The 12,084-nt window shown below is 39.8% G+C and overlaps 1 protein-coding gene across 9 annotated transcripts in view; it reads right to left on the bottom strand.

Moving 5' to 3' along the window:
- The window catches only part of LRP2BP (LRP2 binding protein), a 54,969-nt gene extending 42,948 nt beyond the window's left edge, over positions 1–12,021 (bottom strand). The window contains exons 1-2 of one of the 9 annotated variants that reach the window (XM_047772364.1): positions 11,674–12,008; positions 10,738–10,830 (exon numbers count right to left, since the gene is read on the bottom strand). In XM_047772364.1, the coding sequence (XP_047628320.1) occupies positions 10,738–10,740 (3 nt within the window). In that variant the 5' untranslated portion in view covers positions 10,741–10,830; positions 11,674–12,008. The other 8 variants (XM_047772367.1, XM_047772365.1, XR_007133984.1 and 5 more) reach the window with 8 other exon arrangements.
- Between the last annotated feature and the right edge of the window lie 63 nt (positions 12,022–12,084).

A 12,084-nucleotide genomic window follows, 5' to 3' on the forward strand; every position in this document is an offset into this window, starting at 1 on the left:
ATGGCATAGGCCAGCTGCAGCTCCCATTTGACCCCTAGCCTGGGAACTTCCATATGCCATTTTGGGTACAGCCTTAAAAAAAAAAAAAAAAAAAAAGGGCGAAAATAAATAAATAAATAAATAAATAAACAAACAAACAAACTCATGTTGCCATCTGTGGTTATATCCTGCAGATGTGTTTTGTTGCTGTAGCTTAAAAGATTTGAAGAGCATTTATAAAATATAAGCAAAAATTTATTGAGCTCTTACTATATGCCAGAATTTGTTCTTCTAAGTTCTTTTCAGGTGGTAACTCCTACGAAACCTTATGAAATACCAGCTATTATGAGGCCCACTGAATGTATGAAGAATCTGAGGCAACAGTGAAGAAGTTTAGTAACTTGCCTCAGGTCACAGGACTGGGAAGTGGGACAGCTGGGATGCCATAGCACCTGTGCACTTCACCAATATTCCATGCTGTTCTCCAAAGTGCAGAACTAACATGATTGTTCAAAATGGCAGGACTCTTATAAGAGAATAAGCCAAAATGTAGCACTTTTTTAATTTCAGAAAATGAGAACTAAGACATGATTTTAAAAAGCAAAAGGGTATATATTTCTGTAGCCATCAAGACTCCTGGTAACCACCTTTCTACACTCTGCATCTGTAAGTTTGACTATTTTAGATCCCTCATGTAAGTGGGATCATGTTATATTTGTTCTTGTATGTCTGGCTTATTTCACTGAACAAAATGTCCTTCAGGTTCATCCATGTTGCAAGTGGAAATTTTTCCTTCCTCCATAAGGCTGAATAATATTCAATTTATGTAGCTACCACATTTTCTTCATCTACTCATTCATTAATGGACATTTAGGTTGCTTCCATGTCTTGGCTATATGAATACTCCCACAATGAACGTGGGAGGGAAAATCTCTCTGTGAGAGATTTCAAATCTTTTGGCCACATACCCAGAAGTGAGATTGCTAAATTACATGGTAGTTCTATTTTGAATATCTTGAGGAATTGTGATACTGCTTTCCATAGTGGATGCACCAATTTACAAAACTTTCAACATTCCTTTTCTATCTTTGCCAACACTTGTTAATCTTTTGTTTTTTGATACTAGCCATCCTAAAAAGTGTGGAATGATATCTTACTATAGTTTTGATTTGCATTTCCCTGATGATTAGTGATGTAAAATACCTTTTTATATAACTTTGTCCATATATATGTTTTGAAAAATACCTATTCAGGTTTTCTGCCTTTTTTTTTTTTTTTTTTTTTTCCTTTTTAGGGATGCAGCTGCAGTATATGGAAGTTCTCAGGCTAGGGGTCGAATTGGAGCTGTAGCTGCCAGGCTACCCCATAGCAATGTGGGATCCAAGCCGCATCTGTGACCTACACCAGAGCTCTTGGCAGTGCCGGATCCTTAACCCACTGAGTGAAGCCAGAGATTGAACCCACATCCTCATGGATACTAGCTGGGTTTGTTACCACTGAGCCACAATGGGAACTCCTTTTTGCCCATTTTTTAATTGGGCTATTTGTTTTTTTGTTTGTTCGTTTGTTTTCTATTGAACTATAGGAGATGAAGTTCAATTTTTCTATTTTTTTCTCTTTTTTTTAAAATTGTGCTTTAGGTGTCATATCTAAGCAAACCAATGCCTAATCCAAGCTCACAAAGATTTACCCTTATGTTTTAAAAATTTTGTAGTTTTAGCTCTTGTACTTAGGTCTTTGATCTATATGGAGACTTTTTTTTTTTTTTTTGCTATTTCTTGGGCCGCTCCCATGGCATATGGAGGTTCCCAGGCTAGGGGTCGAATCGGAGCTGTAGCCACTGGCTTACGCCAGAGCCACAGCAACGTGGGATCTGAGCCGCGTCTGCAACCTACACCACAGCTCACGGCAACGCCGGATCCTTAACCCACTGAGCAAGGGCAGGGACCGAACCCGCAACCTCATGGTTCCTAGTCGGATTTGTTAACCACTGCACCACGACGGGAACTCCTATATTGAGATATTTTTGTACATGAGGTTGGGGGGGGGTCCAAATGAATTATTTTGCGTGTGGATATCCAACTGTCCCAGTACCATTTGTTGAAAAGACCAATATTCCCCCATTGTTTGTTATACCTTTAACTGAGTAGTCCTGTTTTAAAGCATTGGTATTAAATCTTTTACAGGTAACTTTAGTCTTTACACTTTGTGTTCTAATTGTGTTCAAAGGAAAAAAAAAAAAAACCCTGTTATTTAGAGATAGAGTTAGAAATGAGGGAGTTCCTTCTGTGGCACAATGGGTTAATGATCTGGATTATCTCTGTGGAGGCGCTGGTTCGATCTCTGGCCTGGCAAAGTGGGTTGAGGGTCCATTTTGCCACTGCTATGGCCTAGGTTGTGGCTTCAGCTCAGACTTGATCTCTGGCTGAGGTACTTCCATTTGCTGAAGATGAGGCCTAAAATGCTGGAGGGGCAGGGAGGGGGGGCAGGGGGATGTTTGAAAAAAAAAGAGAATTTCTACTTTAAGAGGTAATGTATCCAATTACAAAAGGAAACTTCTATTGATGAATAGCTTCTACTTGCATATTGTCTGTAACAGGTAAAACAAGTATTTAGATTAAGTTTGCAGGTATTTTAATGGTACAACTAAGTATTAAAATCATTTAAATTTTAGACACAATTTTGTTTAGGTGAGAGTGGTTTTATATACTGAAATAGAAGGTGACCACCATTATGCACAAATTCCATTTGGGAATTTGGCTTTAGAATGGTGAAAACATGGAAGACTAGACTTTCCTCATCCTCTTTCTATAGTAAAAGATTACAGAAAATATTACACGAATAATATGGATCAATGGGGAAAATTTTTACCATCAAACATGGCCAGTCAGGTATCAGATCTGGTGAGGGGAGCCTAGTAGAGGAACCAGGCTGCTGGGGCTGCAGAAGACATGCCTGGACCTTAGTCATGCTGGAGATACCCTCGTCTCTGATTACAATCAGTCTGGACCTAAACAAGCTGAAAGATACAACTAGGGAAAGATGACAAAGTCAGAAAAGATCAAGTGAAATAGTTTCTGGGCTCAAGATGCAGGGGAGGAGAATGAAGGCTCAGATGAAAAACTGACAGAAGGGGAAATGGTTAAGCTCTGCAGTCCTTGGTGAAGTTGAGAGTAAAGACCCAATCCCAGAAGCAAGCAGAGGCTTCTGGTAGGAGCATCTCTCTTGCCCGGAAACAGGTACTAGCTGGACATGCAAAATGATATTCTCTTGTTAGCTATAACGTAAATGTAAAGTTGAAAGATCGAGAAGCACACAGGGTCACTGCAACAAATCACGGATACTTAAAAAATTATTCCAACCAGGTCCAAACTTGTTTGGATTTTGGGAAAATCCCATCCCATCCTTGGAGGATGCTTGAATCTTGTATACCAGGTAGCCTAGAAGAAAATGCCTTGTGCTTCTCTCTGTGTTGATCATACATTAAACACACTATGCACATTGGGGCTGGCCGGCCATTTTATTAATGTAAAATTTTGGATATTTGCACTAAGACCTCCTAAATAGCCATCCTTGCTATACGATCTCTCCTTCTCTTTTTAAATTACCTTAAATAAAAATGTAAACCTTTGTGGATTTCCTGTTGCGCCCAACGGGTTAAGAATCTGACTAGTATCTAATGGGGATGCGGGTCCGATCCCTGGCGTTGCTCAGTGGGTTAAGGATCTGGTATTGCTGTGGCTGTGGCATAGGCTGGCAGCTGCAGCTCCAATATGACCCCTACCCTGGGAACTTCCATGTGCTGCAGGTGTGGCTCTAAATAAAAAAAGAAAAAAAAATGCAAACCTCTGTGAACATGATAAAATGCTCTAAAAGAGGTTTGTAAATTTTTATGGAATAGCCAAAGGTAATTTACTTATTTATTTATATATTTTTTGCCATTTCTTGGGCTGCTCCCGCAGCATATGGAGGTTACCAGGCTAGGGGTTGAATTGGAGCTGTAGCTTCCGGCCTACACCAGAGCCACAGCAACTTGGGATCCGAGCCGCGTCTGCAACCTACACCACAGCTCATGGCAACGCCAGATCCCCAACCCACTGAGCAAGGCCAGGGATCGAACCCGCAACCTCATGGTTCCTAGTCAGATTTGTTAACCACTGCACCACGACGGGAACTCTGCCAAAGGTAATTCAAATGTAAAACTTCTACAAAATTAGTTTTAGGTATATTAGTGTCTTTTAGGGGTTATTCTTGTGTACCTGTGCATAAAAGAATTAGCATAGATGGGAACTTCCCATCAGTAATGAACCCAACTAGTATCCATGAAGACATGGGTTCAATCCCTGGCATAGCTCAGTGGGTTAAGGATCTGGCATTGCTGTGACCTGTGGTGTAGGTCACAGATGTGACCCAGATCTGGTGTTGCTGTGGCTGTGGTGTGTGTTGGCAGCTGCAACTCCAATTTGAACCCTAGCCTGGAAACTTCCATGTGCCATGGGTAAGGTTGGTTCTTGGCTGGCATCTGGGAACTTGACGCTTAAGCTGTCCTTTAGACTTACTAGCCTCACTGAACAGGAAAACTGGCTTAACTTTGTATCAAATAGTCACGAAGGAACCCACAACGTTGCTTGTCTCCACTCCAGGTCCTTAGACAACTTCTAGATAACAGTAATAATATCATCTTTCTCAATTTTGTTGGGTAAGAGATCAGATTTCATGAAGTCCTAAATATCATTATTAGTCTAGGTGATTTATGCACTTAATGGTATTTACACAAGGAACTCTCAAAGTATCTTGGTTATTTAATTCTTAAAAACATTAAGCATGTAAGAAGTTTATATTATCAATTGAAACTTGCATAAAATAACTATAATGAAATTATTTATTAGATAATTTGGGAAAATACGTTAAAAATTTGGAGCTCAGTTCTTCTATTTTAAAAATACACATTACTTAAAGTAGCTGAAAAATGTAGGATATTAGATATATGCTTTGAAATTATCCCAACATCATATATTACTGTTGTCCACTTGTTTTGTTGCTTGATTAGCAAAATCAACATTTTTTTTTTTTGTCTTTTTAGGGCTGCACCTACAGCATATGGAAGTTGTTCCCAGGCTAGGGGTCGAACCAGAACTGTAGTTGCTGGTCTACACCACAGCCACAGCAACAGGGGATCTGAGCCTCATTTGTGACCTACACCACAGCTCATGGAAATGCCAGATCCTTAACCTACTGCCCACTTAGCAAGGCCAGGGATCAAACCTGAGTCCTCATGGATGTTAGTCAGATTTGTTTCCTCTGAGCCATGATGGAACTCTCAACATTTTATCTATATACTTTTCCCTCTTAGGAACAAAGATTAATTTGAGTAGGATATTAATAAATTTTGACAAATTTGATTTACTATAAGAAAATGCGTTTCAACTTTCTATGCTAGATAAATTATACATCAAATATATCAATTAGCTATGGCCTGCAAAAATATTATAATGTATGCTTTTTCTGAAGGTAGCTATATATTCAGCGACTTTCTATTTCTTAAAGAAATAGGTTGTCCATGGAGTTCCTATCGTGGCGCAGTGGTTAACGAATCTGACTAGGAACCATGAGGTTGCGGGTTCGGTCCCTGCCCTTGCTCAGTGGGTTAACGATCCGGCGTTGCTGTGAGCTGTGGTGTAGGTTGCAGACGTGGCTCGGATCCCGCATTGCTGTGGCTCTGGCGTAGGCCGATGGCTACAGCTCCAATTCAACCCCTAGCCTGGGAAACTCCATATGCTGCAGGAGCGGCCCAAGAAATGGCAAAAAAAAAAAAAAAGGAAAAAAAAGAAATAGGTTGTCCAATCAATGCAGTAAGAGCCCTCTTATCTGGTATTGTTACAACTTGTAGTTGGTCAATTAAACAACAAAGTGGAAATTAGTGAGAGTAAACAAACATGATATACATTTTAAAATATGTGCATATATATATTTTCCCATCTTTCCACTTAGAGTCAGAAGCTATTTCTTTAAATAGAGGTTAAATGTGAGTGTTTAGAGCTGTCTTTTTTGCATAAGCTGTATGGAATGAATTCCAGATAATGATTCTTTAGAATGGATTATGAACTGAAAAATACTTGTGAAACAGTCTGAGTATAGAACTACTTATCCTCATCTTTTATAGTTAATTTATCTTCATCTACTATGAAAACACTTTTTTTAGCTACTTGAGAAGTATGTAAGCATTCAATTTACTTTTCTTAAAAATTACACCTCTTGGAGTTGCCTTTGTGGTGCAGTGGTTAACGAATCTGACTAGGAACCATGAGGCTGTGGGTTCGATCCTTGGCTTGCTCAGCAGGTTAAGGCTCCGGCATTGCCGTGAGCTGTGTGTAGGTCGAAGGTGAAGCTCAGATCCCGAGTTGCTATGGCTCTGGTGTAGGCCAGTGGCTACAGCTCCGATTGGATCCCTAGCCTGGGAACCTCCATATGCTGCAGATACATCCCTAAAAAGCAAAAAAAAAAAAAAAAAAAAAAAATTACAGCTCTCAGAGTTCCCGTCGTGGTGTAGTGGTTAACGAATCCGACTGGGAACCATGAGATTGTGGGTTCGATCCCTGGGGGTTGGGGATCTCGCGTCGCCATGAGCTGTGGTGTAGGTTGCAGATGCAGCTCGGATCCCGCATTGCTATGGCTCTGGTGTAGGCCAGCGGCTACAGTTCCGATTGGACCCCTAGCCTGGGAACCTCCGTATGCCAAGGATACGTCCCTAAAAAGCAAAAAAAAAAAAAAAAAAAAAATCGCAGCTCTCACTTCTCATTCATATTTCTCCAGTTATGTATTTAATTATATTACATATTATAATATCCTTGTAGGTGTGGAAAAAAGTTCAAACTGATGTGTTCCCCAATAACTGAATATTCTAGAGAACAGCAGCCTGAGACGACCTCCCAGTGATCAATGCAATGGGAAGGATGTTTTACAAAGGAACAAACATATGTTGGTCAGAATAAAAAATTTAGCAATAGTTGTGATAACTTTGTGACATTTTTTGTTCCTTGTCTTGTTAAAAATAGCTTCATGCTGGTTTAGCTATCTTCTGTCATTACTATTTCTGGAAAGTTAACTAAGTGTAACAATTTGAGGTATGACAGCAAAACTAGCATACATTTCCTTTTCCTTCTTCACCATTTCACAAATAGAAGTTTTGCTCTTAATGTAGATCCTAAGACCCTCAGCATACAATTTCTTACCTTTCCTTATTAAAAAACTTTCATCTTTTCCCTTAAAGGAAGCACTTTACAGCTTGTCTGACATATCCGAACTGCCTGCATCACTACTCTTGTGCTTTGGGGCCATTATAAAGTAAATAGAGATTATTTGAACACAAATTAATCTGGTAACCCAGATGGCTACTAGGTGACTAACCTGGACACAGAGATGATTCACCTCTGGGCAGGATCGAATGAGATTTCATTACCCTACTCAGAGCAGCATGCAATTTGTAGTCTCTGAGTTGTTTATTTCCACAATTTTCCATTTAATATTCAGACCATGGTTGGCCTAAAACCACAGAAATTGAAAATGTAGACGCGGGGGCAGGGGGTGCTACTGTAATTTCCTCTTTCTGTCCCAGGATCCCATTCAGGTTACCACACCACACTACACTACTTTAGTCATCCTGTCTCCTTAGCCTCCTCTGGTCTACGGCAGATTCTCATGTTTTCCTTATTTTTTGTACTGGCTAGCCAGTAGAATGTCTCCCAATCTGGGTCTATCTGATCTTTTACTCATGGTTAGACTTGAGTTATGGGCTTTTAGGAAGATGCAGAGGTAAAGTACCTTCTCAACACATCATATCAGGGGTGCGTGCTATCATCATGACCTATCACTGATATTAACAATTACTAGCCAGCATAGTGTTTGACAGGCGTCTCCACTGTAAAGTTACTTATGCCCCACTGCCCATACTCTACTTTTTGGTGGCAAGTCATTATGTGCAACCTACACTCAAGAGGATGGAGTGGGGAGAGGATTACTCTCTACTTACTTCCTGGAGTGGGGAGTATCTACATGAAGTGTTTGAAATTCTTTTGTCTTTCTCCCCTTCATCCCTCCTTTCTCCCTCCCTTCTCCTTTCTCTATCTATCCCTTGTGCCCAATATCCTGGAGCAGCAGTTGTGTAGAATAACTATACAATTTATTACCTTCTCCAAGAAGTTTGAGTAAGTGAGGCCGGAAGCATTTATATATTAAGGCACAAGAATTTCTTTGTAGGAAATCCTTTTACTTTTATAATCATACTAAGATCATGGATTTCCTGACTGCCCATGCCAATGAAGACCAGAATTATATTTGATTAGTTCAAGTAATTTTCAATCTGTGGATGTTTGAAAAACTGTTTAAAACCAAAGACCATTTATTGAAATGCCATCTTCTATCTTTGAAAAGTTTTCATACATCATCCTTGGTGTGTGAGCTATAGAAATACGATTGTCATGCACCATTATTAGTAATTAATATTTAGTTACTTTTGAGGCTCAGTGGAATATGGTCAACATTAAGATAAACATGGCTACCTAAATAATTGAAGCATCATATTCAGAAATGTTTGATGAATATTACTTGAATATATTTTGGGGTTATAAAATTCTCATAAGATTTAAAAGTAATACATGTGAAACCAAGTCAACTAGTTGAAAATTTTAGTTTTACTTTATATTCCTTCACTTTCTTCAGAGCTAAAGTTTTCCATGACATTATTACTAAATGTATATGATTTAGTGAAATATTATATAATAGTGATAAATAGAGATTAGTAGGTATTTGTAATTACTCCTGCCTTCAAAGCTATTCATTTAGGGAATATTTTCCAGTTATCTTTTTGGTCAATAAAGGCAAATAGGAAATAGATGAAATTAGGCTAATTCTAATTCAGCCTATCCAACAAATACTTTTATTTAATAAATTTCACCTATTAGCCCATATTCATTTACTCAAGAGGAATTCCTTTTACAGAAGGCACTGAGCTGAGCACTTTGGGATATTCAGTTCTAGAAACAAGGCTACATTAATGGTCATCAAATGAAAGAACTGTTTTTCAATGGATTGTAGTAATTTTTTCTAAGGACTTTCTTCTGCTTTATTTATTTGTTTATTTATTTATTTACTGCCTTTTCTTTTAGGGCCACACCCATGGCATATGGAGGTTCCCAGGCTAGGGGTCCAATCGGAGCTGTAGCCACTGGCCTACGCCAGAGCCACAGCAACGTGGGATCCGAGCCGCGTCTGCAACCTACACCACAGCTCACGGCAACGCCGGATCGTTAACCCACTGAGCAAGGGCAGGGACCGAACCCGCAACCTCATGGTTCCTAGTTGGATTCGTTAACCACTGCGCCATGACGGAAACTCCCCCACAATTCTTTAAAATATAGATATATAAGACTGTGGGCTCTGGAGTCAAACTGGCTGAGTTCCAGCTCCATCTCTTAATGATATGAGCTTAGATAAGTTATTGAAACTCTTAAGTCTCAGTTTGCTTTCCTGTAAGACAACCTGATAATATGTATCTGTATTAATCTTGGGACACAGTTAAGTGCCCAGTTAATGCCAATTTAATGTACTTAAGTTATATTAATATAATAATAAATTGGAATAGACATTAGTGGTCATTTAATATAATTTTTCATTTGTAAGTCTTTATTTCACATCACTGCTGTTCGTGTAACCATACTGCAACCAGACTGAACTACACATAGTTTTCTTAACATTGTTAAGATATTTTACATATATAAATCCTCTTCCCTCCTGGACTACCTAGGAAAGCGCTTCCCTTTCAAGACTCATTTGGTCACTTAGCCATCATCCAACATTTTTCTTTTTAAAACATTCCCTCTAAAATGGTATATTCCTTCTGGAAACACATCTATCAGCAAATTAAGCATAAGTAGAATTATCAATTCTTAGAAGAGTGCCTGTTGAATATGCATCTTAGACCATCTTCCACTCTAGAAAATTGATCCTACCCGCTACATGTTCAGTAAAAAACTCCAATTACTTGCCAGTAAGATATTGTCCCCCAAATGTATTTATTCTGTATATTTTTTGTACTCTACCAGCTTTGTTTAGTTTTTAGAAAGCTTTTAGGCCCATTTCTAAGAGTAAACCAGATACTTAGCTGACATATAAAGAATGTTTTTGAAACATTATGAGCAATGGACAGGTGTGCAGTGAATAATGGGGCAAAAGCTTTAACAACTACTCACAAAGTTCTCTTTCCTCGTGAAAATTACATATGTAATAGGCAGCTAACAATAGTTACAAGATTCAATGCATGCTGAACAGAATCTTGTTTTCAAGAAAAAGGATGCAATATGGATGTGTAGCATCACACAAATATCCCATTGCATATGTTAACTGTAATACCTATGTCCAGAACTCTAGGAACGCTCTCATAATAATTCTATTAGTTAGGAATTCCTGAAAATGAACATCTGTGTAAACCTGAAGCTTAATTATATGCTTTGAAAAATAGTGCTTATTGAATTGAAAAACACGAGAAAAGGAAAATTGGCAACATGGACAGGTATTCTCATATATCTCTCACCTTCTTTAAATATAAACAAGGTATTGTGACTAGTTTAAACATAAAAAACAGAACACAAGCATGATTCTATAATATGTTTGAACACAAATATACATGTTTATGTTCAAGTATGCGTATAAATGTTTAAAACTACCCCTTGGAAACAAAAGAGCAAAGAGCAATTTGCTCACCATCCAAGTCTTCCAAGATTAACCTGCTGCAGCCATGGGCCAACAGTGCAATTGATGCCTCAGAGAGATTAAGATGATGCCATGATGGGCACTCTGCTTCAGACAGAGGAAATTAAAGGTGATAAAGGGATGCTCTGTGCTTTGGACAAACAGGCCTTTAGGCAGTTAGACACATTCCACCAAGAATTTTAACAAACTCTGCTTTTGCACCTTCCCATGCATAGAAAAACACTACAATCATTAAGCTGAGCTATTTGTTCTCTGTGACTAGCAGTGATCTTTTACCAAGATACATGTTAACTGCATGCATTTCCTAACAAAAAAAATCACATGTAAACTAGTCTCCTAACCACCTCTTAGGAACAGTTCGTCAGAGCTATTTGAAGGCTGTCTCCGGGTCTAGAGTCCTCAGTAAAGTCTTGAATAAAAAACTGAACCCACAACTCCCACGTTGTGCATTTTTCTCAGTCGACACCTTGGACCAGTGCATAGTTCAGTACTATGAATTACTGCCAAATTACTTTACGGCTCTTACAAAATATACAACAAACTGTAACCAACAATTGGGACTAAAAGGACACCGATCTCAGAGAACAAGCTTGTCCTCTAAAAGTATAGCAATAAATTATTTTTCAGTCCTGCTTTCAAAGATATCAGTAGATAGAAGGAGATCACTGAAGATGTTAGGGAAAATAAATATATAGCTGCAGCTGTAGCTTTTAGCAGGATTAATCTGGGGAAAAAAAAGTGCTGAGGAAAGAGTTCAGAGATTAGATGTGCGAGTCACTGGCCACAGTCTGAAGTGAGGAAGTCTTTTTCTAAAGTTTTACAAAAAGGCATGACTCCAGCTAAACAGTATAAAGAGCTCCAGGAGAGCCTTTCCCCCAACCCAGCTTTCCCCCAGAGCAGCCAAGAGGTAGTCTCCCCTCCACCTACCCCCAAAACCCCCAGATCCCGCTTTCTTCCCCAAGTGTCCAGGGCCCAGGAGACAGAGGGAAGCCTCGGGCAACTCTGAACGTGCAGCTAAAGAACTGGAGGCTTCGGCCAAGGCGTCAGCCCCACGCGTGGCAGCTTCCAAAGGTGGTATTGCCACGGAGCGCCTCGTAGCTCCCTCGTTTCCTGGTTACGTGCGTGCCAGCAGAAATCAAAACCTCCGCCTGCGACTCCCGTTTCCCCAAAAGCACTAGAGCGGGGAACTACCGCGTCCGACGTGGGGAACTCAGCACGCCTCATGGCGGGCGCTGCATTCCAGCCGCGCAGACTGCCGTCGCTCACCGCGCACGCGCACCGGGACTCCGGGGGAGCGGCCCAGGGCCCCGCCTCAAGGTGGGCGGGCCTAACAGCTCC

Source organism: Phacochoerus africanus, chromosome 3 (genome assembly GCF_016906955.1).
Source record: "Phacochoerus africanus isolate WHEZ1 chromosome 3, ROS_Pafr_v1, whole genome shotgun sequence".
Lineage (NCBI taxonomy): Eukaryota > Metazoa > Chordata > Mammalia > Artiodactyla > Suidae > Phacochoerus > Phacochoerus africanus.